Raw genomic sequence first — 27,833 nt, 5'->3', positions numbered from 1 at the left:
TGCATTCAGTCCAGACAAAAACAGGCTGGAGGGGCACTGAAAGCAGTAATTATAATTTGATGATTGATGTATTTTATAACTCTAACAATTAGGTTATTTGTATGCAGGAGCACGATGGCACATATTCCTTGTCTGATGTAAGGGCAAAAACACCTCAACGATATAAGTCTAAAAATTATTTTTTAATGGGTTAGCTTTCACGAAGGGTGAATCTATTCACGTGGTTGGAGTCAGGAATATGACCCACATGAATGTGTCCTATTCTGGTAAGATATATCAGAGATTTCATTCAACCATATTCAAACACGGTCTGAATTCAGTGAGGAGAGACATAATTAAATGTCTGGCTTATTTGGGTGAGGAATGATGATTGGAATTATACATTCACCATGACAATAAAAAGAAAATAAAAGGATTCCATTTTTTTTTTTTAAACAAAAAAAGACGTCTTAGAAACCAAGGTTCATTGACGATATCTGCTGGGCAAGGAACACGAGGTCAGGGGAAGACGGTGGGGGATGCAGATATGCAGAAATGAAGCGTAGGTTTAATATTAGCAGTTCAACAATGGAAGCACTGCAGCCATCACACTATAAAGTGACTAAATCACAATGAGGAAAAGTCATTTCAAAATATCAAGTCTACCTCCAGGTATTTGTATAACAGGAAAAAAAAATCCTTATCATATCTACTGATTGTGTTTCCATTTCCCCTTTGGGGGAGTCTATTGTAATGAGAAAAGAAATGAAGGAAGATTGTTTCTTACCAAGTGCTTTGTCAACACAGTTGATTTTACTGGGAGGGCAGATAGCTGCAGTTCCTGAAAAGGAGAACAGAAAATGAGTCTGATCAATCAGAAACCAAATGATCAGTGACCCGTGTCTGCTGCAATGAGGAGCCGTGGCTGTGAACAACACTCCACAGCTTATCACTCATCTGCAAATGAAGGCAGGCATGCAGAGGACGACCGCCATCCACAGAGCCGCGGCCCTTCTCGGATGCCCGTCCCTGATTGCGCGGAGAAATGGAGCATGCTGGCTCCACCCGCGGGGCATATTTAGAAGGTCTTTAAAAACCAATCAATGAGTTGCTTCTTTGTGGACAAACATACTGCCTGGGCCATTAATGACAGGTATTCATCAGCAGCGGTATTAATTGGGCGAGAGTTGTGTTTGTCTGTGTGTGAAATGTTCATGATGTTAATGTTTTGCGCAAGCCCCCTGAGAAAAACAGTCATTAATACACAGTGAAGTAACGTCTGATGATCTGAGGAACCCTGTCTAACTTCTGTCAAAGAGCAGAATTGGCTGTGATTTGGGAGAAGTGGCCACTAAACATGATTCATTATTTAGCATTATTCTCCAAAATGCCCTGTCTGTTTTATTTTTAGATATTTTGAGTGTGGAGGCAAAAGCTGTCCGGTGTCTCTCTGTGTGCTGTCCACACATCAAGAACAAGAACAACTTAATAGCTTTTCTGGGTGGTCATCCAAATATAGAAATAGACTAAAATACTTAAATATTTATTCAGGACCAAGCAAATCCTGAACCAAACACAGTTTTTTACTTCTATGCCTGATAGTTCAGACATTACAGACTTTAGAAATCAACTCACAGAGTCCAGCTCCAAAACCAGACACTTTTTTTTGACTAAAATATCCTCGTGCAGTAATCTAAAACTACTTTGGGGGTCATTTAAAATCCACAACATCATGAACGTTGGCAGTTTTTTATCTGTGAACAATCACAAAATTGGTTCATCTGAGTAAAGATCACCAATTTGTATTGTTGTCTTGGAGACAAAAGTACAATGAATAGATCCCAGAAACACAAATTGTTTCCAACAAACTGCTGTAAGGGACTGCTTGAGAAAAATAACTAGATCCTGCAATAATGAGTAAAGCACAGGACTCCTACTTGGTATTGATACGGTGCTGTGTAGTCCCATATTCCCTTTTGGTTTGTTTTTGGGCCGACTCATTTCTGTAAAACGTATGGTGGAGTTTCACTTGATTTTCAGCAATGCACCTTTGTTACGATTGATATGTGCAGTGGTCTAATGTGATGTGAATGCTACGTGAACAAAGCTTCCTTCTGGCTACCACATTTATTTATTACAGCAGACTCAATAATCATATCTGAAGTGATGCATCATAACAGAAAAGTAATCTGACTGTTGTAGCGGCGCAGCTCTGTCCATCCTGTCTATTCATCCAAATCTTCTGCATTATGCCAACATTTTGTTTTTCTATCTTTGGAGAAAAATTAACTTGCAATGAGTTTCCTTCAAAGTGGAGAACATTGTATAGACCGCAATCAACTAAACTACACACAAAAAGAAAGGAAATGCCTCTTATGGAGGGGAGATTATTTCTTTGTTGTTACAATACTTCTTGGAAATATATGTTATACTTGTGAAAACGCTGTCCTTTTGAATGATCAGTATAAGGTACATTTGTACCTACAAGGTATAGTTCTGCAAAACAGCTTTTTGTTACCATTGACTATTGATTGGTGTTAAGAAGTAAGACACACTTTATAATTTATGAATTTAGCCAATAACAAATTTAGATTCGTGAGGCGTATACAACCATAACAGCCTGGCACCTTGTTATGGAGGTCACCAACTGGACCCTCTGAACCAGCGCTGCTGCTCATCCTACACATGTATGTTCCTTACACATGCAGCATGATTTAAATGGGAAAATGTTTAACGAAGAAACATAATTACAACCCAAGTTTATACAGGAATGGTCGCCTCACAAACGTCAAATTGTCTGATCTGAAAAAGTAATTCTCCAGGTGTAAAGTGTATAATTATGTAAATGTAAAGGCACAGCACAGATCTGATTCTCGTGGAAAGTATTGCAGGAAATAACGGGCTATACTGAAAATATTATAGTAAACTTACAATTTACCAATGAGTACATTGGTCAAGACAAACAGCTTTAGTTGGAATATTGTGGTCCTGACAGGTGAGTGGAAGTAAGAGCCATTTGACCATCGTTGTCTGTACGGGCATGGCAGCAGAAATGTTCTGGTTTGAGATTCCTTCACAGCCTCAGGGACTGAACAGCTGGCAGTCACTCACTGAAAATGGCATCTTATCAAAGTGAGCTCAAAGATAATGTGAGGGCATCTGTCTGAAAGATGAAGATGAACTTGAAGTGGCCCTCTCAAAAAGCTAATGATCCTAAGCATCAAGCGAATCCACCAAGGAGTGGCTCAAAAAGGAGAAATACAGGGTTATGGAATGGCCAAGTCGGGGGGGGGGGGGGGGGGGGGGGCAGAGATTTGAATCCGATTGAAAGGTTGTTGGAGGATTTGATATGGAAAGTACATGAAAGCAAACCTTAAGACAGCTTGCAGCTGAAGGAATTTTGTATGGAAGATGGTGTAAGAGAGTGGTGGATAATCATGCAGAATGCCTACGAGAACCTATTTCTGTTGAACGCTGTCAAACAAGCTGCTCAGGTCAAAGGTGCAAGTACTTTCCCCATAAATGTTCATTCAAGCTAATGATAATTCTCTTTTAGAATACATTCTTGAAAAAGGTAATTGCACACGTGTTGTTAGATTATTTTTGCAAAACAGAACAAATTCAATTTCAAGCATGACATGGAAGCTGTACATTTGTCTGGACTGGGTTTACAGGTGCTACGCAGGACACAATAGGTTTTTATGCAATTTATTATCAATCTCAATGGTGGGATATTATGGAAAACCTTTTTTTTGAGTGATTCAACATGTATAATATAGTATTTTCCTTGCTCCCTGGCTCTCACACTCTCCAGAGAGAAAAATCCTAATTTTTTTGAGCTGCTTTGGGAAATTCCTGTCGGGTTTTTTATGCTGTTCTGAAAACTGCCTGACCGTTCCATTATAGTTGGGGAAATTTGTAATATACTCTCCAGATTATCTTCACTCAAGTCTGAAACTGAAATCCAAAAGAGACACTCGAGAACTGCGTATATTCATTTATTAGTATGATACTGGGGTTTCTTTCATCAACTATAATGCATGGATTTAATTCCGCAGTATGTGGTTAAATCAATATTTGAAGTTTTCTACTCCATGTTTACCATACCTGTTCGAATACATGCCCATTTATGGAAATGAAAAGCATGCAAGTTTCTTGCTCTAAGTTTAAATCTGTCCTCCCTCGACATGCCCTCTTGTTAGAGACATCACTCAGAACACGTGCATTCAGTGACTCAGCTCCTCGATTTCCTGCACTCCTGCCACGATGACGCACACAGAGGATCCAGAAAGCTCACTTCCTATTTGTCCAACACACCACTGCAACACACTGCATCTCCACTGTAGGTTAAAAGATCCATACTGCAGTATTGAGCTTTCAACAGTGTGTCCAGAGATTTTAAATCTACAGAGAGAAATTCACGACTCAAAAGACTTCTGATAATTCACTTGTGTTCATGAATGCAAGCATCAGTAAACAATAAGGTCTTATCATTATAATACCACTATTTGGAGTTAGACAAATCATGCTCCTATGAAATTCAAGAGAGCTGGGGTGTCCCACCCACTATGGTTTAATCTCTGTGGAGGGGTGCTCATCCTCTCACACTTTAGGAGTTACAATTGTAGTTTGGAGATGAGATACTCTGTTATTTTGTTAAGGATGCCTTAAAAATGTAAAATAAATAAATTAAAAAACACATTTATATGCATTTTCTTTGAGAATGTTACCTTCAATACTCATTAATACAACAGTTCCTTTTGCTGCAAAAAGCTTAATTTCCTTTTCTTCCCAGTCTGACTCGAAATAATCTCCATTGGTCTTGTTAAAGTTGAGGCTGGATTTAAATTAGATATTGTGTTTGAGGCAATATGTCATTATATAAGTAAATTCCCAAATAATCCAATAGCGTCGCCTGCAAGCCATCGAGCAATGAAAACCACATGCACAAGCTACAGAGAGCAGTGACATCAAATCAGGGTAATTAATGAAGGCCAATGGAGGACAACAGAACAGTTCCCATACAGATGGAGATAAATGAGCAGAAAAGATCGCAGACTCATTGAGATTTTATTCTGATGTGTCACTGGCCAGAGAGCTAGCAGCGATGCTGACGAGCATCAAGGTCAGGCATGTGGAAAGCTTGCAAATGGGCTGGAAACTATTATTGTTATTGTTTTGTACATGGGGCCATAACCTAACAAATACTGAGCCGATGAGCATTGCTTTCCCCAAAAACTTAAAAAGGCTAATTAGTTCTGAAAACTGAGGGAAACGCTAGAAACCTTATTGCATTGTAAAATTCACAATGAAAATGTTACTGTAATGGACAAGAAGGGATGTTGCTCAGTTATATACTGTGCTTACTTTCGTAGTGATTAAAGCATCTTTAGTAACACACCAAGAAAAAAACAGTAACGCAAATGTCTGATAACATGTAAACTCAGCATCGTAACTCAATTTCATGTATTCATATTAAATGTTATCTCATTAACTATTAAAATGATATATGTTGTCATTCCTCAGATTAATTTTATTTGAGTTAATATATATAATGCAGGGATTAAAAAAATACTTTGACAATTAATTGAAGTTATACTCAGTAGAATCCATTATTTTATAAGTGATGAATGGCATGGCACGGCGTGACTTGTTTTTAAACTTTGATAGGACACTCTCTTCAATACTTGGAAACTTACTTACATGCTTTTTGAATGATACATCTGAGAATACAGTATTAAAAAGGCAAAATTGGGAACCCCCCTTTGATTACATGTAATTTATGTATAATAGAATTCATGGGCGAAATCACACTCACATGACCACAGCCATGGACATTTCATGTGTAGATCATTCTCACAGAATGATCAATATGATCACTCATGGACTTGAGCCATGTCAGTATGTGGAATTCATTACTGTATTCTCACTCCCTCGTCATTGTAGTTTATTTATATATATGGACTTATATATATCGAAACATGTACAAATGTATTTGTTTCTTCAAATGCTCTAAATACTTCTAATAAAACATGATCTACAGTTGGAATTTTGCTGCGGGTGGTGGGAGGTTGGGGGTGGTTATTAGTAATTTCATGACTTTTCACATGTAACACTATTCTTAAGAAGACATCACTAATTTTCGGTTCGGCTGCATTTCTCACACACAAGCTTTCCTCCTGACATGTGCTGAGCTCTGTAAATATAATGCAGCTGCTCTTCTTACCAGGCATGTGCACCATTCTGCACTTGCACACTCGCAGGACCTCGTTGGTCTCGCAGAGCAGTCGACAGGCGCTGATGCTGTATGTGTCATATCCCGGGAACTTCTCTCTGCTGGTGGAGCGGCAGTTCCCCCAGGGCTGGGGCAGGTAGGTCAGCTGAGTACACAGAGATTTATTAGACACCGGCCTGAGCCACCAGAAGAGGGAGGATGCAGGGAGAACAGTAATCTGTTGGTGAGGTCCGGGTTGGAGGAGGGGGTGAGGGGGGGTGGGTTGCAGTCAGAGATGGTGCGCTGTGATGAGGAAGACCTACCCTCTGCTCCTGACATGAAACAAAGGTCTGGAAACCCGGAGAGACGCCGAAGCCCAGCTGGTGGATGTAGGGAGGCTCGTCCTGACTGTGGATCTGAACACGAATACCGGCCTCCAGAGATGTCTCATCTTCTCATCAAGATGAAACGGAGCAGGAACACGGAACGATTGCAAAGGGAGAGTACAAGGGAATTTCAGATGACTGCCTCGTCTGACAGCTCGAACTCTGTTTGACGCTAACTGCAAACCATATTTCAGTCATGTTTGAAAAATAGGCCAGTGGAGATTAATAATATGTGACAACTATAATGCAAGGACAAATCTCTGGCTGTGTATGTTGCATTAGGAATTTTCTTGCACAAAATTACATTTTTTCAGGTGCAGCACAGCAATCAAAAAATACATTATTTACAGTACATGATCCAGAGAAATGCACATTGACTGGTTTTTGATTCACACAGCAGCAGAGGAAAGTCACACTGTAGCAAGGGGTAGGGATACAATGGGCAAATAGTTTCCAGGCTTACTTGTCTCTCTCCAGATGGGCAGATACTCATCCTGCTGAATATCCAACATAATCTCCAGACCATTTCCCATTCCGCCCTGCTTGGTTTTCCTGGATGTCGTCTTGTTGCCATTAAACGTGTAGCATTTCCCATATCTGGTGTAAACCTGCACAAGAGAATAGATTCATATCATGAACATCACCATAAACATGACAAAGTCCACATGCTAGATGTGACAAACTCCCAGTAGTACTGCATTGGAACGGAGACCGAGATAGGGAGCAAATAAATAAATAAACAAGCAGATCCTCTGCCCGGACCAGTAACTGAATATTACCCACACACCTCTGGATGCAGTCTGCTGTCTCAGTCCCTCATGGACTTTGATAAACTGTATTTGAATCAATTTCCAACACCCACCACGCAAACCCTGAACAAGACTGCTCAATAGTATGACCATCCCACTGAAATATCAAATGGCATAAGATATTCTTTAATCATTCTTCAACAGAAAACAAAAGACAATAAAAGAGGACCTGCTTTAAATAAGCTATCATGCCAACACCTATCAGAGGAGCTGTCTCCGACGGGGACATATCATCTCTTTGTTTTTCCCCTCTCGTCTAAACCAATGCACTGCGAAGTGAAAAAAAAGAAATCCATCGTACAAGTCATTTAACCGTTATCTCCTCTGAGTTTAAAAAGGCACAATCCGTGATCCACATGTAAACAAAAGGGAATTGTGGCTCCAGCACCACAATCCAGAATATAAAAAGTGGACAATGCACAACCAATTTCAAGTCTTTTCATGCACTCCAAAACAGCCAAATCTAAGTTATTAAGATTCTATGATCTTTATTAAGATTTAATTAAATCCCTCCACCGCACAGCCACTGCACACAATCATAGCTCTGCAGCCATAACCTGGTATGGCAGATGTCCAGCTTAGGATTTCTCTGCACGTTGAAGCCGTGTGCTTCAGGCTCCAACAAAGCAACGGTCTGTATTTAAAAAGAGAGGTAAGATAGGGGTGTTTTCAGTGCAGTCTTTTCCCAGATAAAAAACTTTTGCTACAGCAGGAATTAAATTAGTTTACTTGTGCTATTTGTCTGCTACAGGCATTACATGGCTGAGCGTTATGACTACCAAACAAATCTTTCCCGTTTGTTGTGTGTCCTTGTACAGGACGTTGCGAGGATGTCAATGTTTTGCCTGTAAACTTTAGGTCAAATCTCTTTCACCACAGTGAATATGTCGGAGTTATCAAACTCACTTTCAATGGCATTACACAAACTAAAGAGATGATTGTGTTGCTGGACCACCTCCACCTTCTTGTATTTGCTGAACTGATTCCTCACTCTCATGACAGTTGGAAAACTTTTCAAAACAGTTTTTCATTCCACACTGAGGACAATGGATTAAAACAACTTCTTTAAATTTAAGAAAGCCTATTTATGTTAAATTTTTTGCTCATGCGTCTATTTTGTTTTGCGACAGCCATTTTCAGAAACTTGAAAAAACGTTTGGTTTCAGAGGTTTCAAACAACCTTGAACCCATTTTCCTCCCAATCTTGCCTTTTGACCCACAATTTAGCCTTCTTCGCATTCATAGTCATTTCTGCCACTCGGGAGCTTGATCATTGTGAGAGACGCACACATTTCATCTTCAGTGCTCGGTTGTGACTCAAAACATTTACCACAAGGACGTATGGGAATTATGCTTCTAATTGAAACATAGGACTATTTGTATGACTCTACACTCTGCATGCATTTGATATTTTGGAGTCATTTCAGCAGATCAAATGTGCTTAAAATGACCTCAATCAATGATGAAAACAATGATTTTTTAAATCTTTTTGAGAAAGAGTGTGCATGTGGCCCCCAGTTTTCTCCAAGTGATCTACACATTTTATACTGTTCAAAATTCAAAATAAGAATTTAGGTGTTTTCACTAAATCTACATTGTCTCTATACCTTCCTTCCGCTCACTGTGGAACTGGACGTTTCTAACCTGTACTCCTCATCCTGATCAAGTCTGCAGTAAATGAATTGATTTGCTGTCTAATGTCAACTTCATAGTTTTTACAGTTCCACAAGATTGTTATCCTGTCATTGCAGTTATATAAATCAAACCAAATTGAATTGAAACATTAAAGTCACACTGTTGCAATGGACTTCATGAAGATAATTACAACTGATAAGAAAAAGTTAACAGCTGAGAAGCACCAACCTAATGAAGGCCGTCTGCTGGAGTGAACTTGAGGGATGAATTCAAACAGCGTCTCACGTCTTGAACAAAGACCCTGACAATACAGTTTTCCCCTCTCAATGACACATATTCATAATACATTATTGTCATGGAGAAAAGTAATGCACTGGATTCATTTTGTCCAAACGTCAAATAAAAGAGAACAGGGATGACGGTATTAAGGCTGAGGAAATCACAAGGCAGGAGAGGTCAGCAGAGGAGGCGCTGGGAGATGACAGCGAAATAACAATTGAGCTGAATAGAAGGCAGACATACCATTAAAGGGACGATGTGACGGTCCCTGCATTCTGGGAAGCATAGACGGCTGTGTTCTGACTTTGATATCAGCTTAATCCACCTAATGAGTGCTGTGATGTCTAAATAAGGGATGCTGGCGGAACAACACAAGCTCTCATTTACAGACCACAGGGTGTATCCACATGTGAGATGGCTGAACAACAAATCAAAGCCTCGGCTGTGGGGTTCAGTCAAGTAATTCCCTGCAACGGAGAGTGATTCTGCAATGTCCACAATGGTGATTAAAGCAAGAAATGAGTAGCATTCACAAAAGCTGCTGTTTAGGAGGACAGCTGTATTTTATTCAGTAATAGACCTCTGGGGCCTTTGATCTGGGAGTTTTGTACAGTTTGTACAGAGCGAGTGTTTTTGACAATAACACAGATGAAATACCTTCAAAGTGAGTCTTGGTCGCGGACACAAAGACAAGGCTGACAATTACAGATCTGAGCTGAGGCATTGATGTGGCACGCAGTGCTTTCCAGTTAGTGTCTAGTCACCGTGTCTTCATGTAGATTGCAGCATCTTCTCAGCCAGTGTGATTACAAGACGGGAGGGGGCAACGTGTGGGCGGAGGCCTGGGGAGAGAGGGCTCAAGTATTCAAGTGTGACTTTTGACTGACATGTTATTAGGCTGAAATGGTTTAATCTCTATTTGGCTGGTGCGGAGCAGTAGAGGAGGTAAGCTGCACTTATCATTGATTCCCCGCCCCCACCCGGGTTCATTGACACACTTAAGCCTCGACTGGCAGTCTTTATCTGATGGAGCAAGCAACAGAAGCAAAGGAGGATTTCACCTCAGGAAGACTCAAAACACCACGACCAAGTGCCTGGGTTTCGCTCCAAAACTTTCGGCTCTGGAGGATGCCAGCGTGTTCACAAATGATATCCCCAGAGAGCACGGGGAAACTTTTCCCATCATCTCACCCAGGAAATGGTTGTTGGCAGAGCTCTCCCTGCTTTATTTCTCAGGCTCTGAACCCCCTCCCTCCAACTCCACTTTCTGCATCTCCAACATGATTGATGGAGCGTTTTTCTCTTGTTACATCTTGCACCAAATTTAGCAAAAGGTAACGGGACTGACTTGGGCAAATCCCAAGTTGGGACTTGGCACTGCTGTTGACAAACTGAAGCAGAGCACAAGCATGGTAGTAACAGAGCAAATGAAAAGAAGTATTGTAATCCTCCGAGTAACTGTGGAGCTAATTATTGCATTGCATTGTTCACATTGTTGTCATTGAGCCCAAAGCAATATTGTTCTGTGCAACAATTCGTTTTTCCACAAATGTGATGCACATAAAATGAGTGCGGTCTGACTACACAGCACCAATCAAATTCTGTATCTGTTTTCAATTTCAGACCTATGTTCTACATATGCCTCAGAAGGAGTTATTCATCCCACAATAACAAGGACATGGTTGTTGGACTAATTTGTGACTAAGTAGGCCACACATATATGATTATACATCTGTTGTGTCCGTCTCTGTGGCTGTGCTCTCTTCGCCGTCTTCATCCCTACTGTGCCTGGTCTGGATGGAGCAGGTACGAACAGATGTATTAAAGGATTTTCATTCACATCAATCCACATTGTATGTGCCATTTAGAATGTCCTCTATATGACCAATCTATATTCACATTGAATTGACAAATCAGATAATTTTCACCATTAAAAAGGGTCAGACCCTATGGGTCTTACCAAATCAGAACAGTTTTGGTTCTGATTTGGTAAGATTTAAGCACAAATACAACTTCAAGTTGTACATTATCCCTAAAATCTAAACCTTGGTGAAACACCACTTTGTATTTGATCTATAAAATCATTTCAGTCTTCCTTTGTTGCTGACTACCTCGATATAACAACAATTAAAACCACCTCTGCACGTCAAAATATGCAGTATATAATCTGAGGTGCTATCAACTGCTAGCAAAAATAGAAATAAAGACAAGCTGTAAACATACAGTATACTGTGTCAATAGACAATCTTCTTTTTTTGATTCAGAGCCTAAAGACTAGACAAGATATTTGATGCGAGGTGTATAATGGCTTTCACAGATAAAATTAGTCTCGATTTTTTTTTTAATTGGTGATCATTTGGGAAAGCATAGAGTTCCCAAATTGTGTTAAATCAGTTCATTATCTTATTTTTAATTGCATGAGAAAATTTCACAATAAACCTGACAATAGAGAGCTTTCCCAAACAGTGGGTCTGCCTGGTTTCTGGATATGTGTGTGAAGCATAATAAAGCTGCCATGTACAGTCTGCTCAGTGTACTGTACATGACAGACAGAATACATAGAGTACATGGGGGAGGACCCTATTTCCCTGCTTTACCCTGGAGATCTACCCTTTCTGCTTCTGTCAACTCAGTATATGTAACATCTATTGAGTGTTTGTCTATCCTGGAGGAAGGAAGCTTCTCGTTCAAAAGGTTTCTCCCATTTTTGTGTTGAAGGAGATTTCTTGTATCTTATTCACACTGATAGATTTGTTTCAAAGCCTTCACAGTGTGAACATAAGACACACTCCACCTTCAGACTATCTGAGGGTCCGGGCTACATAAATGAACCTGACTCAACTGGCCAGACTGGAACTTAAAAGATTAGAGCAAAATGCTGCAGCCTCCAGCTGTGGTGAAGCACAGAGTGGAGGCGTTGCCTGACTTATTCGTTTTGCATATACTGTATCTCACCGATTATATTGTAACTGCCTGAAATGACAATTCCGTGTGTGACTTTCACCAGTGTTTTTCCATCCAGATTGCCTTGTTTTATTCTCCGTCTCTCTGTGCTAAATGCATTAAGAAACCAACCTCTTACCATGTAATTCATAAGCCCTGTTGGGCTAAACCCTTAAACACCCTCTTTATGACCATGATCCGACAGTCCCAACTTTTCCCTTTTAAATAAACCTGCAGGAGTCACTTCAGTGCTTCTCCGGAGGACATCCATTTCCAGGCAGGCTGCGTATCATCGGGTGGCTCTTGGAGTACAAGGAAGGAGGATTTGAATTCATTTACACAGGGTGGTAGAATCTGCCAGAGCACTGATTGGCAGCTGAAAACCATTAAGGCCGGCTCATGAAGGTTTAACGTTGAGACAGAGCGTTCCTTGATTTAATGGCTTCATTACAAACCCCACAGTGGAAAGACTTCAATCACAATGTGACATAAACTGAATATTTACATGATCATTTGAAGTGTTTTCTCAGGACCGACACTATACAGGGCTGCCAGTCAAAGTACTGCAAAGCAAAAATCTCTCTCTGACCCGAATACTTAAGAGATTAGCAACTGTCAAAGATTAGTCCAAGACAAGGAATATTATCCACTTGTCAGTCATTCTAAGAGGAAACTAGATATAATAATATTAATTTGGGGACGAGGTAATGGATTCATTTTTGGTTTGATACCAAACTGTACTGCATATATTGAATGATATTTTATGTTTATTTTTTTATGATCTAATTGGTTTTCAATAGGTAGGTTGAGCCTCCGCTGCGGGTGGTGGAGGAGGGGGGGTGTGGGTAGAGGGGCAGATGGGTCAGGGACAGGTGGGGTTGTAGGAGTAGAAAAAGATGTTGTACTGCAAAACCATAAGTGTAGCAGTTCTAAAATGTTTCAGACTATGTTTCATGATTCCCCAATTATTCTGAATTAAAAGTATCAATGTTGCACAAGAAAGCTTCTGGCTGAATCCCAAGAGCCATTAACTTTATAATGACCTTGTAATGTCAGAACCATTGAGAGATCATTACTTAGAATGAGAAAAAAGCATGTGAGAGGAGAGGAGGGCACTTTGAAAAGCCCCGGTCTTCGGTGTGGTTTAAGGAAAAAAGATAATAAATGATGAGTTAAAACAGGATGGGTGTCATAAATGGCCACAGAATTACTTTTTTTCCCCACTAGCACAAGCCTCAAAAGTATGTGTGAGCATTGTGATTTGAAAAACAGTTTGCTTTTCATCCCCTTCACACAATCCCTTTGATGTTTTTATAATGGTCAAAGGGTAAAGCCACATATCTGACTTGAAAAGCCCCCAGGGGGACTACTCTGTTCTCTCAAGACAGTTCTTGTAAACAGGCATCAGAAGGAAGGCTGAAAATGTGACGTCTTACTCTCAGAGTTCCCTCTGAACTCAGGAGAGCAAAAAAAAAGAAAGAAAAAAGTGAGGAATAAGTTATCAAAAAATAAAACACAGCTCAGGGAGCGTATCAAGCCTTATAGTGCAGGGCACAAAGCAAGCTGAAACATTTCTGCTGCATTCCATTATTTCCTTTTTCGCTTTGCTTTTGAAACTTACTCCAGAGGTCTTGCACAAAACTTTGCTCTATGAAGTGAATCACTACCGACAGAATGCTCACCGCCACATATTGCAAACTCCTCATGTAAAACAGTAATATTGTGATCCACTATGACGATCGCTTCGTCGCTTGTATTCCAGCTTCTCTGGAAGACAAGAAAAGAGGGCCACGATCCACAGGTCAGCAACAGCAGAAAAATCACCTTGTTTGTTTTGTGTGTTGGGGTCTAGGTTAATTTATTTTGCAGTCAATATGCTGAATACTTAATCTCTTGCTTGCCACCATTTTTCCTGACTTAATTTCAGGGAACTGCTGACTGTTCTCTTGTTTTATTTTATTTATTTATTTCCACACAGAGCAGGAGAGGCACACCCATTTGTTTTTCTTTCTTTAAAGGGAGTAGACCTGTACAAGTAAACAGTCTAGTAAATCAGCGTAGTAGTCCCAAAAATACCTATCATTACAGTGCAGCCGGCTACAAAACTATTACTCATATTACCACAGAGCTAAATACACACTTGACACTGCGGTGGAACTGATTTATATACATTCTCGATTAGACCAAGGTTCATCAAGTGAAGAAGGACACACACAAATGATATTAAACCTGATATCTAAACAAAACACTTCTTTTCATGTCTGCCAAAAGGTTACGTGATGAGACGAAGATGTCACAGCTTCAAAGCTTTAAAATAACTTGAGAAGTGTCGAGCGAGGCAAATAACAAGATTGCTGAGATTCTCAACATTTTTCAGCTCGAGATCAGGACAGGAAAAAAATGAGAGCAATTTATTAACTCAGCAAACATGTTAGAAATGCCAACATGAAGCGATAAGAACTCATTGCTCTGCCTCTCTTCTCCTCACATGATATGGTTAAGCCCTGTAATTCATAAATAATCCTCAAACAAATGTCAGATCGCTTTCATCATGGGTCAAAGCGTGGAGATCTTTACATATATACAGATGGGGGAGTAAATATGAATTCTGGTGCTGTCGTAACCCTTGCTTTCAGAGTGAAGTTTTGTAAATATATGAGGGAACACTGAAAAGCGAACACGAGCAGTGGTATGTGAGACACACAAGGTTTGCACCATTAACCTTCATCTCAATGCCGGTTTCCAAACGTGGCATCCCGGACACGGCTCGAGATGGCAGTTCCAAATGTTACACTTATTGTGTATCAATTCCAGCCTTCATTACACGACTGAGTGCTGAGAGCTCAATGGAAGTTTGAGATGCTCATTCGAGTGAGGTAAATACTGTGCAATCAATGGTCGCTCAGTGGTCAGGTACAATAATGAGTGTTACGTGATAATCTGCACAAAGAAATGTGAAAGAAGGCTTTTTATGAGCATGGATTGAACTTTAAATTAGAAAGAATAGACAAAAGAGGCTTTGCACTGACCCAGTGAGATTATGATCATCACTGGAGCAGATTTACTTGATGTGCCAAGATTACTCGATCTTTTCAAGTTGTCTGGCTGAGTGTTTTGCTTTCCTGTCTGCCTAACCACGCTACGTTGAAATGATGAACTCGGATACAGACCTGCAGGGTTTGTTTCAGTTATTAGTGTAGGAGTTCTGACTAATCTCTGCTCTCTTTTAGCTACCTTTTTTTTTCTGGCTCTCTCTGACAGAGCATCAAAAACAAGTTGAGCACCTAAGCCAGAACAGTACATTCAGCCCCCCCCACCACTACAGACTCACCCCTCCACTCACCCTTCTCTACCCTTTTATACCATTCCCCACATGTCCAAGCATACTCAGCTAATGGAACGGTGAGGGATGCTCTTGAAAAAGGACAGGCTCTTCAGCACAATACAGCAAACTCCCAAACAGAATAGTCCACTACATTCAGCACTCTCAGAGACGTGAAAGCTTCCTGTGAGCATTACCATCACAGCTACGGGTCCATAAAGGCGCCGTTTCAAAAATGTGATTAGAAATCACTGTCATAATGGGGATAATTTATTTGAATCACCGCAGTGAGGCAGGTCCCTAATCAGTCTTTATGTGTAATTGAGATGAATCATTTCCTGCAGCGAGAGGTTGTGCCTGGGTCCAACCAAAACAGGTAAGTGATTCTTGACCTTAAAAGTCGAACAGCACCTATTAATTACACTCCCGAGTGAACAATAGTTGCCATTACCAATTCATCTAGATTAAAATGAGTCCACCTACATGGTGATGTTGCAGTCAAAGCACCTTTAGGCCTTGAAATAAATCTCTAAAGAAAAGAGCATGGTGAATTTGAGACTTTTTTGTGGAGTCCAGTCACATTCTAGGTCATCCGAGTCAGCCGGCATCCTCCATGTCAAACCAGAACAACATCTGTGGTTAAGCTTTGTTTATTTTTTCACCTTTTGGGTGATTTAGGAATTTCAGGCTATTTATTCCAGTGCAGTGCTCGAGGTCATGGCTCAGAAGAGAGGAGTGCAGAGCAGTTGTGTCAATTGTGAGGGGTAATGCTGCTGTCAAGATAGCAAAGGAGCACATTGCTGGCTATACGTGAGCCAAGTGTGCTTTAGTTTTCCTCTTTGCCTCGTCTCGGCCGCAGTTCTGATCAGTCATTCTGTACGTTATTCTCTGATATGGCCGAGGAGGAATCTGCCCTGGGCGCTGCACCGACAAACAGTCCAGCCTTAGGCATTTGTCTTACTGTCGACTTTGTTTTTCTGCAGTCATTTAGATATTCGGGTTTAATTAAGGTACCTCTGTCATTAACACAGGATTTCATTTCCTAAGCTCTCAATCTTGCACCACTCCCTTCCTATTTCAGACTCTGCCGTCGCCTCCAAATACACAAACACTCCCACCCAACCGCCACAGAAGAAACACCACCTCTATTCCACGGCCAACCTTTTATTTAGTGTTCATCATAACCAACACACTTGCTTGGTTGTTTTTCTTTTCCAGAAACTCGGAGGAAATGATTGGACTGGAGCCCCATGTTGTGGTTGATGAAAGTTGTGGAAAGTAAAATCAGGATCTGCTATATGTCTCGACATGAATCATCAATTTGAAATATGGTCAGCCTTCAGGGATATGAAGGTGATGCAGATGCAAATAAATATCAGCTGGTAGCTCCTGTCATTTTGTGACAAGGTATTCATAACCCGACACATGTATCAGCACAAGGAAATATTCCAGGATTGCAAGTGTTTCATAAAATGTGACTTGTACGTTTATGAAATGTACTGATGCTTTGGCTCCCTCCTGTGCAACATTGTCCCAGGACTCCTAATGACATGCAACACTTGCTTTATTCACAAGATGGTGCAATAAGTGCAGTTACTTACCTACTTACTGACTCACTTATCCAAACCTTTCTGTTTTGTGAGTGCAACAGTGGAACAATATTTGCCTCTCAACCGTGTAACCTTTCTCAGCACAGGGATTCGGGTTTTTCACGCTACATAAATCATTCAAGTAAACAAGTCTGATTAGTGTTTTTGCTCAGGTGAAATAGGCTGTTTCGAGTCAAAAGCAGATCTCACAGTCCATTAGACTAAGCTGGATCTGAAGTCAGAGCCTGAGGAACTCTGGCAGACACAGAGGCTCAAACTGCACACCCAAACACACCCGGTTTAATTTGGTCTCTCAAATGGCTCAGTTAAGGGAGCAGATAATGCAGTGCTGGAACAAAGGACAGGCATGATCAAATGGGAAGTGGAAACCTTGGACCACTGATCCTGTCCTTGACTGCATCTGATCAAAAGAATAGAGAGCAGAAAAAAAAATTATAGGACAAAAGGAGCACATTTCTGCACAGTGGACCTGCAGGGGACTGATAGAGCTGATGATTAATTTCACTGAATAATGATTACAATTGAGGTGGTGACATTTGTGGCATTATAAACTCACTTTCTGGTGCTTATTCTATTCTGGACTAAGAACTCCACAAGCCCATTTAACCGCCCACCCACACAGCCAGACAGGGCAGCATTGTGGTACAAATGAACGACCGACATCACTTTTCAGCCCTGAATACTGAACACTCTCAGGGGAAAAAAAATCACTTAAATCACTCAACATTATAATTATTCCAGTTTGTATCACTCCAGCCATGCACATTTCTCTTCGAGCTCACATGGTTTGTCTTCTCTTCTCCCTTATGCCCTATGTGACAAAAGCTGATCTATCGATGTTGCAACGTTTACTTTTAACCAGTAGAAGTCTATGTAGAGCCCACTGGAGAACATTTGCGCTCTACATATGGGGTTATTGAGAGCGAGGGCAACTGTAATCCCTGTCTGCACATCAAAGACAGGCGAGGTATCTGGCCCACTATTAGCTGGTGGCGGGTTGCCACCTGCCCAGATGTTTGGCTTGTGGACTCCAGCTCTGCCAAATGGGGATCATAAGACTACAGGAAGCTTTCCAGGAAGCATCTGAAAATCCCAAAAGTCAAGGACAAGCCTGCTGTTACGTTTTCCAAAAAGACTTCCAAAAAAACTGCAGGCTTCATACGATGTGTCAGCTATTTAATATTTCTCATAAACGGCATGCGAGCTGTTTGATGAGCCTCGCTCGGATTGATAAAACATTTTTCAAAGCATCAGCGTCGCACCTTGCAAACAAGGTGATTGAGTTAGTGCCAGGCGCCTTTAAAGGTTGATGACACAGCTGCCTCACTTCTATATTTTAATTTTCTGGGAACATTACAGGAACTTTTGATATCCTGCATCAGAGGCCACAAAGCTCAGCACGGATTAGAAAGAGGTGATGTTGGGCACTGTATATCCCCACAGTTGTGACGCTCTCAGGCCTGTAGCCTGGGCTCTGACTGTCAGTTAAGGAACTTGCTTGTGATAGGGCCTCAAAATATTGGAAGGCTTCCTGTGGTTACAGCCCTGACTGTCAATGTGCATTTGATCGAGCTGCAGTTTATTCACAGTGAAGTTGTTTGTTGTTATTTACAGCCAAAGCCCCAGAGAAGGTCTATGCCACTGTACTCTTGGCTAAGCTATGCTGGAGGTGCAGGGGATTGTTACAGCTACTGTATTTGGTGCACAACGAGAGATGATTACTTACTCATTTAACACTCAATTTCAATTCTAATTCAAACACAAAATGGTTACAAAGGTTGATTGCTATGGAAAGTTCCAAAACAGCCAAAGTTTTTATGTATTGTGACTATCAGTGGTTATAGATGTAAAAAAAAAGTGCCATGAAAAAGACGAATGATGCAGGAGAAGATAAAGAATGGCAGGGTTCGTGTAGAGAGGAGGCTGGGGGAGGAAATCATTTTTCCTGAAGCACAAGAAAACACCAACCTTTTGAAATAAAGTCATAGCTATTGACTGCACATGTAACATAAAGAGGTATAGCCTTGCTTCAACTGACATCTGAATAGCTCCATCTACATTTTTTCACTTCATCCATATTAGCAAATGTCGATGGTGAAGACATTAACAGAGGACAGTGGATTAGCAGCTGTACCTTCTTCTACATTACCAAACATTAAATTGCATACCACACTCAATAGTTTTACTCACTCTGATTTGAGACAACAGGGAGTTACGGATTATTTGCTTTTATTACCAAGTAGGGCTCAATCCATCTCTCAATTGATTACAGTACCTGGGAGAGGACTTCTACAACGTTTGTGCTTTCTGTTGTCACACCATCAGTTCAGATTTGACATTAACTTCGTAAAATATCTGACATTCTACAGGATGATTGGTTTAAAACGTGTACTCTTTGAACTTACATGTATCTACTACTGTTTGGTTAATTGGTGACCCTACATTGCCTCTAGGTATGAACCTCACAAACATTAGTTAAGACATGTTTTATATGCATGTATTTATATGCATTTCCATAGAATGAATATGTTGGCCATTTCTTGTTGCTGTGCCAACTGGTAACTTTACAAGTTCCCACCAGCACAGATGCACCATTAGTATCCATAGTTTTAATTTATCACAATTTAGTGCTTTGGCATATTGATTTTCCTCAAGTGCCATTATGAAGCAACTTTTCAGGGTTTCAGATAAAAATGTTTCATGGGAAATTGAATGAACGATGTTGAATGTTGTCCATACAATAGTGCTGCTTGAAGAATCAATCAAAATACCCAATGGTGACATTTGCTCCACCTTTAATGCGTGCTGATTAGTGATTCTTCACATGCTATGAGGTCACCAAAAAAAAGGTACAATTCCTTCCTCAAATCATCCAGCTGACACAAAATCTCCCCCTTTTATGTTTTATCACCTCCTTTCATACATTGTCTTTGACATATTTATCATGGCCACCGGAGGACACCATAAATCTTCCCTTCACATCTAAATGTCTCCCTACCTAGATACAAGGTTTTTTTTTTTTTTTTGCTGATGAGAGCCACGTTTTTAGCGTTTGTTTCATAAATGAGTCATAATGTGCTGATGATGAACAATAGAAACTCAAGCAAAAAACATTGCAGGGCTGATATATACAGTTCGGCACAGTTATTGACTTCATTATTAAACATTTTCAATCTGCATGCTGCTGTCATTACATTAACGAGCAGAAAAGCAATACAGCGAGCCATCACTGTCTTTCATTAATTCAAAAGACAACAGATAAACTGTTATTTGCCAGTATATGCACACAGACAGTTTCCTTTTCCATTTGTGATGCAAATAGAGGTATGTTTGTCATATTTTTATCTCCACTGCTGGAGAAAGATATATTTTCTCTCTGTGTCACAGGTGAGTATGGCTTCGACATTTATAATATCAAATATCAAGAGGCATGCATTTTTTAACACACATTTGCTCCATGCGAATGAATCTGTGTCAAATCAATTTCAAAGGTGGTGGGCTCGACTCTGACCTCGTCCCGGGCTGCTCAAATTGTGACTCACTTCCATTAATAGAACTAGGAGCAATTTCATTGCATTTAACGGACACAAAGCCCACGCGAATGCTCCCAGTGACGACCTCTCACGCTGACACAACCGAGAAGACGCATGATTGCTTGACATATCAATCATATCTAGGAATCCATGCATTTTAAATAATTATGAAACTATTTGAATACGATGTGCGTGAAGGTTCACAATTAATTCATCTTTCATGGGGGGGGGGTTGAGTGAGGTCAACAAGTATGCAGGGATGTTTCCGTGGCTACAAGGTCATCTGTGCCCTCTGATCATGCATGTACGCACACAATCAGCTTCCTCACCTGAAGGGAGGGAAGCAGCTGTGGTGTGTTTTCCTCTCGTATTTTGCCTCTGGAGCACGTGCTATCAGTCAGATTCCAGTCAGGCGCTAAAAACGTCTGACTTTTCATAAACAACAAAGCTGTACACCAAGAATAAGAATTGTGACTTTTGCAACTCCTCCCGAGATCTATAATTCAGTCTGACACATGTCAGGAAGAGAGCATGTTTATTTTAGCTGCTCTGTGACAACAAGCTACAAAATATACCTCTGAAAGCATCAAACGACGCGACATCCCACAGTGTGTGAATCCTGCGGTTGCATCATTAGTGAGCAATGACATTGAGATGAGTACATAATGTCTACAAATTCCCACAAATCAGAGCCTATTTGCAGTGACGAGGGAGGGGAAGGCTCAACCCGCCCCGACTCCACACAATGTTTGCTCTGCCTTTGAGTCGTTGCCCTTCAGAGAGTTTATGGATGTTTTAAACACGGACAGCTAATTTCAAGTGAATGACACTAAGTGCAACATAGAGGAGCAGGCATTTCTGCTTGTGCTGAGCTGCCCTCAACATAATCACATTGGTTGTCATCATAGCTTCAAGAGGGAGTCTTCGTTTCTGAACTGAATGTGGCAACATTTCACAGACAAACAAAACTGCGGAAGAGTAGTGCTTTACATTGAAAACAAAGACAGTGCTGCCATGAAATTAAATAAATCCAACCTCTGATGAAATTCTTTTCCCTTTCTCTCAGCTGGCAAACACAAAGTCTCTAACTGATCAGCACGGCAGTCGATACATCAGCATGTGCATTGGGATGAAGAAATCAATGTCAGCCCATTCCCCCAGCGCCTCCATCTCTGCCAGAGAGTCTCATACATGGATGGAAGGCCATCAGCTGAACCTACCCAGAGGGGATAGCGCGCAGCTGATATTGATGTTTGAGGGGTTGCCTTGGTGCCAAGAAAGGCCCTTGTAAAAGCCATGGTAAAGGATTACCCAAGCAAGCATGTCCTCCTTCAGTGCAGCCGAGAACACTAGTTTCCACCCTTCGTATCGTTTTGAAGGGTCATTTTTAAACACAGCGAGGGATGAAACAAACAACAAGGGAAGCTAGGAGGGACCATCCATCACTCCTACTTGGCTCTGCCCTGCTGTTTCTTGAGCGGGAGATAAAGTTGGCCTTATCTTCAATTAAGCTTGATCAAACACTGGTACGGCCCAATCTGAAATGCTAAACAAAGCAAACACAAAGCTTCCCCTGGGAAACAGGACTCCTCTGATTGTGCAATTGATTAATAGAAAATTGCCACTTTTATTATGCTACAATGATGGCTACAGGAGCAATCGCACAAAATAGCAGCCCCGCACCATTAACACTGATAGTAAGTGTGGCTAGAATTATCGCAGCTGTTGCACTGTACTCACAGCAAGAGCGTTATTGACACAGCGTTATTTCTATAGCAAGCTCAAAACTGTGGCTCTAAATTTGTCTTTCACTGTTAAGCAATCTAAATCTGAAAAGAATGCTCCGATACAAATTCTGATCAGAATCTAGTTTGTTTTTCACATTTGTTGCAATACTGGAAGCTCAGATCTTCAATAATTTCAGACAAGAGTGACACAAGAGTTGAAATACTAAAGTCCTTCACTTTGAAATGACAAGACAACAACAAGAAAGCAGACTATGTGTTGTACTTCTGTGGGCCCTGTGTCAGCTGAGAGGGTTTTGTTGAGGTTTGGGATTGCTGCTCACAGCTGAACAGATAAGATTGATGTGCCACTGCTCTGCCAAACAGACAATGTAATTAAAGTCACGCAACCATGGTCTGAACCATAACTAAGGCACATGTGGCCACATCCTTCTTCTTCTTGTCTGGTTGTTTCTTTGAGTGCACTGACAATTATTCAGAATTTTTTTTTACTCTCACCAGGAGACAAAGTCTAGAAATGACTTTTATATCGGTTAAAAAACTTTTAAATCATCTGAACAGACACAACCATCAATTGATATTAAACAAGGAAATGATAAAAAAAAAACCTAATCTTTAAAGATTTCCTTTCATTGAACTCAACTAATTTCAAGCTTTATATTGCAGGAGTGATTTCTGCAATATAAAGCTGCCAACATCACCATGTCGGTTGATTTGGAATTTCCAGGAGCCACCCATGTCGTTGGACTTTAGGAGCTGAATTGGCCACAAAGTTTCTAACAGCAGAAATAGGAAACAATGTGCGGCATATCATGAAGCGCCATGTTTGGAGGAGGACTGGGTGAACAGATGGATTATAGGCAGCAGTTTCAGCCAAGAGGCTCAGAAATCAAGCTCAACAAAGTGATATAAGTCATCATTCATTTACATGAAAGGCACATGTCACATCATTGTAATTAATTTAGGAATTTCTCGTCCCACTGCTGCTGTTCTTGTGTATTTTGGGTGTCACGACGTGTAGGTCCTACAGAAGACCAACATGTTGTTTTGTTGCATTGTTCAAGTCTTGAAAACACTTACAAAAGAAACTCTGCAAACCCTGTAAGACTCAATAAAAGTTAAAGTTGCACTAACTGTCAGAATGTTGTACTTTAGAATTCATCCTAGACTAGGACTCCTCCATTTATTGACGATGTAAAACAAGCCCCAGAGAGAATAAATTGATTTATAGACATTCCCAGAAAATCAGCTTCAACCTTAGAAACCCATGTGTGACACAACACTCATGTCCCACTAACGCACACTCCTTCAAAAACATTTCCCAAAGAATAGAAATACTGCAACAATTCTGGTGTTTTAATTCCATTGTTGATTTGTTTGCTGTTGCTCCTGGTTCATTTTTTTTATTTTTCTTCCTGACTGTATATCTTTTGTTTAGTTGATGTTTTGGTTTGACAAGCTTCTAATTCATCTCTCATCATATTGTCTCGTCTTAAACTCCACGTTGGTTAAGTGTATTTCCAGTTCTTTTCTACCCTCTTATTTCCAATGTTTTGTTCCTCCACCCTCTTTTATGTCTCCTATTGAGTTCAACCCTGGATTGTTGGGAGCTGCGTCTCTATCCGCCTCTCCTTATGTCGTCTATATGAACAAGCTTTCGTCTGTCTTTCTGAAAGTTGTTGTCACACTGAATGATCACATATGCAATGAACTCCCTCAGACCTTTTGTCTCTTGTCTTGCGTGTCCATTTAGACCCCCAGATATGTTAGTTATTACATTTGTCCAAATATATAATGAAGTATTACAGTATTTCTTTACAGACTTCTTTGTCCTCAACCTATTCTCTGCAGAGATCTCCTGCTTGCTGATTTCTACTTATGGTTGCCGTCATGTTCCGGCTCCACCTGCTCCTCCCATGGCGCATCATTCTGACTGCCATTCACAGCTTTTCAGATGCAGCTTTTTAAAGCCTTTGAACCTCTTGTTAATAACAGCTTTTAGCACCTGTATCTGACGTCTCCTTTCCGGTATGAATCACCACATTCTGGCCGCCGACGATTCAATGACTCAGTCAGATGTCCACTGACTACATCCAACACCAAAATTTACTTCTGTTGTTGCTATGTGGAACCCAATTTATATTCAAACCCACGCTGTCACATTTGAAATATACAAATCCTTGGCAAGAAGATTGAGCTCCAAACATGTTAATGCTTTTTAAAAAAAAGAGGGAAAAAAGGCACAATGTTAACAAGGTTAGCATGTTATTGTTGATTCAAACATCCAGCTGTTAAAGAGTGTGAGCAATCATTTGGTATTGTGTTTCTTGCCACCTGTCAAATAAATTCTAACTTCCCTTTAGCTTTTTTCCCTTCTGGTTATAGATTATCTTTTGTTATTTGGTGAGTATTAGGCTGTTTTTTTGTTTTTGTTTTTTTTTATTACTATAACCCACTAAACCCTCTGGCAGATTTTGGTTGCTTTATGATTGTTTGCTGTGTTTGTGTGTCTCTCCATTTAGAGCCGGAAGCGACTAGTTTTCTACTCTTCTCCCTCCGATGTGTGTTTCTGAAGATTACCATGCATTTAATTGTCCACAGGTTTTTTTTTAATTATGATGCACATTGTACCTGGCTATAAATGCGAGTTTGAGTTTGAGTTGCTCCAGGTTGAAACAGGTAGGAAAAAAAAGAAAAAAGAAGAGAAGTTGCTCCTGTTGCTGAAAATAAGGTAGATCAGAGCACAGAGAATCATTGTGGAGAATCAAAGCAAAACACTCCCCCGGAGCTGAGGTGGCAGTCAACAGTTGAAAATAGTCTTTTTGTCACCACAAATGTCACATTTCGCTCGACAGAAATGTATTTGTTCTATTGTTAATGTGAAAGCACTGATTAGAGCAGATTTAAAAATGTCACAGAATGTAAATCAGGGCTTTGCAGAAATGTCCACTATCAATGTTCTCCGTGGCATTATGGCTGCAAATAAACGCCGAGAGAAATGAAAAGCTAAGAGATGTACACTGTTAACTGTGGGAAAGGTCAGTAAAACGCCACATGTGCTATGATTCCTCCCCTGAAGACTAATGATTTTCTTAGCCCCAGGCTTTAGTTTCAGGAGTTGAAAGAAATGTAGATGCCAGCATGGAGAATTGCCAAAGTTACTCAGTAATATTCTGTGTGCACACGAATGACCAGACCAATCTTTATCAGATTGCCTTCACTTCATCAAAGCTCAACTCCAACAATATGGCCGAAACTGCCCCGTTGTGTTTCCACCACCCACTTAAAAACTGATGCTTGCAGCCATGTGTATCAGTGCTTTTGATAGATGCACAAAAACGCAACATCCAACGTCGGTTCTACATTGCCTGCCAACCAAGCTGGAATTCTGTCAGTCAGGTCAAGGCTGCAAACAACATCAGCCCCGGGTTTAGCATGTGAATAGAAAACGAGTCACCGTACTGCGCTGCGTTATTACAGTGAATTATTGGTGCTTTTAGTCTCGGGGAAACTGCAGGTAGTTGGGGAGAAAGATCTTTAGTACAGCAGAAATAATGGCAGATTCGCTCTGACGCTTCTTGCAGGTCTTGTTAAAACCATTTTTGCTGCACACCCTCTGGAAAGGTTAATCTGACAAATGAGGTGATGACATTAAAACCACATAATTACAGAGCAGAGAACACTTTGAAAAAGCTATTTGACAAAATTTCAAAGAAAGAAGGAAAAAATATAACAGAAAAGCAAACTTTGTCAGGTCCGTCTGGATAGTTCAGAACATAATGGTTTTTTTTGTTGTTGTTGTTTTTTTTTTTAATCACCTGGTGGTTTTGCTTTATTGTAAGAGATAAATCATCCCAGTATCATACGTGAGGACAGTCACATGTTTGTTTTACCCATGTGTGGTGACCTCAATACGCCAAACAGTCTTTACAGAGCATCAAAGCATTGGTATAAACAGATAAATATAAGAAGTTGACCCGACTGAAATCCCCAGTTTAATTAATGCCCGGTCCCCTCTCTGTAATTTGAAGTCTCCTTTATTAGAAATTTTAAAAGTACTCTCCCAAGGGATGCTCAGAGTCACAGGGAAATTGTGGCACAATATGCTTTTAATTTCCCAGGAGGTCCTTGCACAGCAACTATTTAACGATGGTGCGGCTCGGCCGAATGAAACTAAAAGGTATGCTTTTTTGCTTTTGTCATTATGACAGCCCCTTACATGAAACATTCTGCCCATTTGCATGGTCCTCACTTGGTCTTCTTCAAAGCAGTGTGCTATTTAGGTTTGCTGGCCTTTCACAAGGACATGCACCAAAGCGCTGCTCGGTGGAGACACAAATACACCTTTTTCCCCGCCTCTTTCATTCTGGTCGCAGTTCACTATTAATGATGTTTTAATTATACCATAAGTTTTTCTATTTCAACAACACAGCCAAGAAACCTCCAGCTCTATGCTCATGGTTGAAAGACTTGTCCTTCATATAAGTAGTGCAAGTGGTCCCTATGAGTAATTGGACTTTGACTCTGTCCTATGTCAATTCAATTCTTTCTTCGAAGGACTTAATGCTATATTAATTGTTTTTTGAATAAATGTTTAGGTTTTGGCATAAAACTAACTTTAAACTGTATGTTTGGTTTGTTTGCTTGCTTGTTGTGTTGATGTGTTTTGTCATTGCGGTTTTGGTTCTCATGTTAGAGGCTTTTGTTTTGTGATAATGTGGCTCATGAAAATAAAGAAAATGGGTGACTGGTTGCCCTGTGGTTGTAGTTATACATGGTTGATACAATTAAAAACAAATATGGAAAAAATAAGCCTACAATAAACACATTTTGTTCACTCTTGTTTACATGTATGGAACTTGTTATTACGAGATAGAGTTCTCGTTATTATGAGATAGGTTGCTCCTTATTACAACATTGTTTTATTAATGTTGGGAAGTGATCACTTCCTCTGCTCCTTGAGGAAACTCACTGCTGCTGTGATTGTGAAGATGGAGAGCCACAGGGAGACTCTGCACACATTGCTAAGGAGCCTAAATCTTCCAGAGGAATCCATTTCTAAACTAAGACGCAACAAAGGAAGCAATACTTTATAATAAATCAATGCAGTCTCTTTAACTGTTAGAGTTGAGACCCAGCAGTTGGCCTGGTACGAGCAGAAGTGCACAACAGCCTGCATGTCACTTTGTAAGCAACCGGTTACTGTGTCGTGACTTATTAAACCAAGCAAATTACTCCCTTATCAAATCACAACTTAAGCTATGCACCTAAGTGTCGCAGATTTTGAGAGTTTTTTTAGTACCTGCTGTTACTACCAGCTACGCAAGATGCTAAAGTTGGTCACAAGTCAACCATAGAGGACTAATTGTGAAAAAAAT

At 40.5% G+C, this 27,833-nt stretch overlaps 1 protein-coding gene across 1 annotated transcript in view; it reads right to left on the bottom strand.

Annotated features, from left to right (window-relative positions):
• Nucleotides 1-27,833, bottom strand: part of asic4a (acid-sensing (proton-gated) ion channel family member 4a) — a gene marked incomplete at its 3' end in the record, with an annotated part of 86,595 nt that overhangs the window by 5,094 nt on the left and 53,668 nt on the right. Inside the window, exons 2-5 of the mRNA XM_080498612.1 lie at nucleotides 7,043-7,187; nucleotides 6,517-6,644; nucleotides 6,206-6,359; nucleotides 767-820 (exon numbers count right to left, since the gene is read on the bottom strand). Of these exons, the coding sequence (XP_080354738.1) occupies nucleotides 767-820; nucleotides 6,206-6,359; nucleotides 6,517-6,644; nucleotides 7,043-7,187 (481 nt within the window). The remainder of the gene's footprint in view (nucleotides 1-766; nucleotides 821-6,205; nucleotides 6,360-6,516; nucleotides 6,645-7,042; nucleotides 7,188-27,833) is intronic.

The sequence above is a fragment of the Blennius ocellaris genome, assembly GCF_963422515.1.
Source record: "Blennius ocellaris genome assembly, chromosome: 6".
NCBI lineage: Eukaryota > Metazoa > Chordata > Actinopteri > Blenniiformes > Blenniidae > Blennius > Blennius ocellaris.
This window is presented reverse-complemented; position numbering and strand designations above follow the sequence as displayed.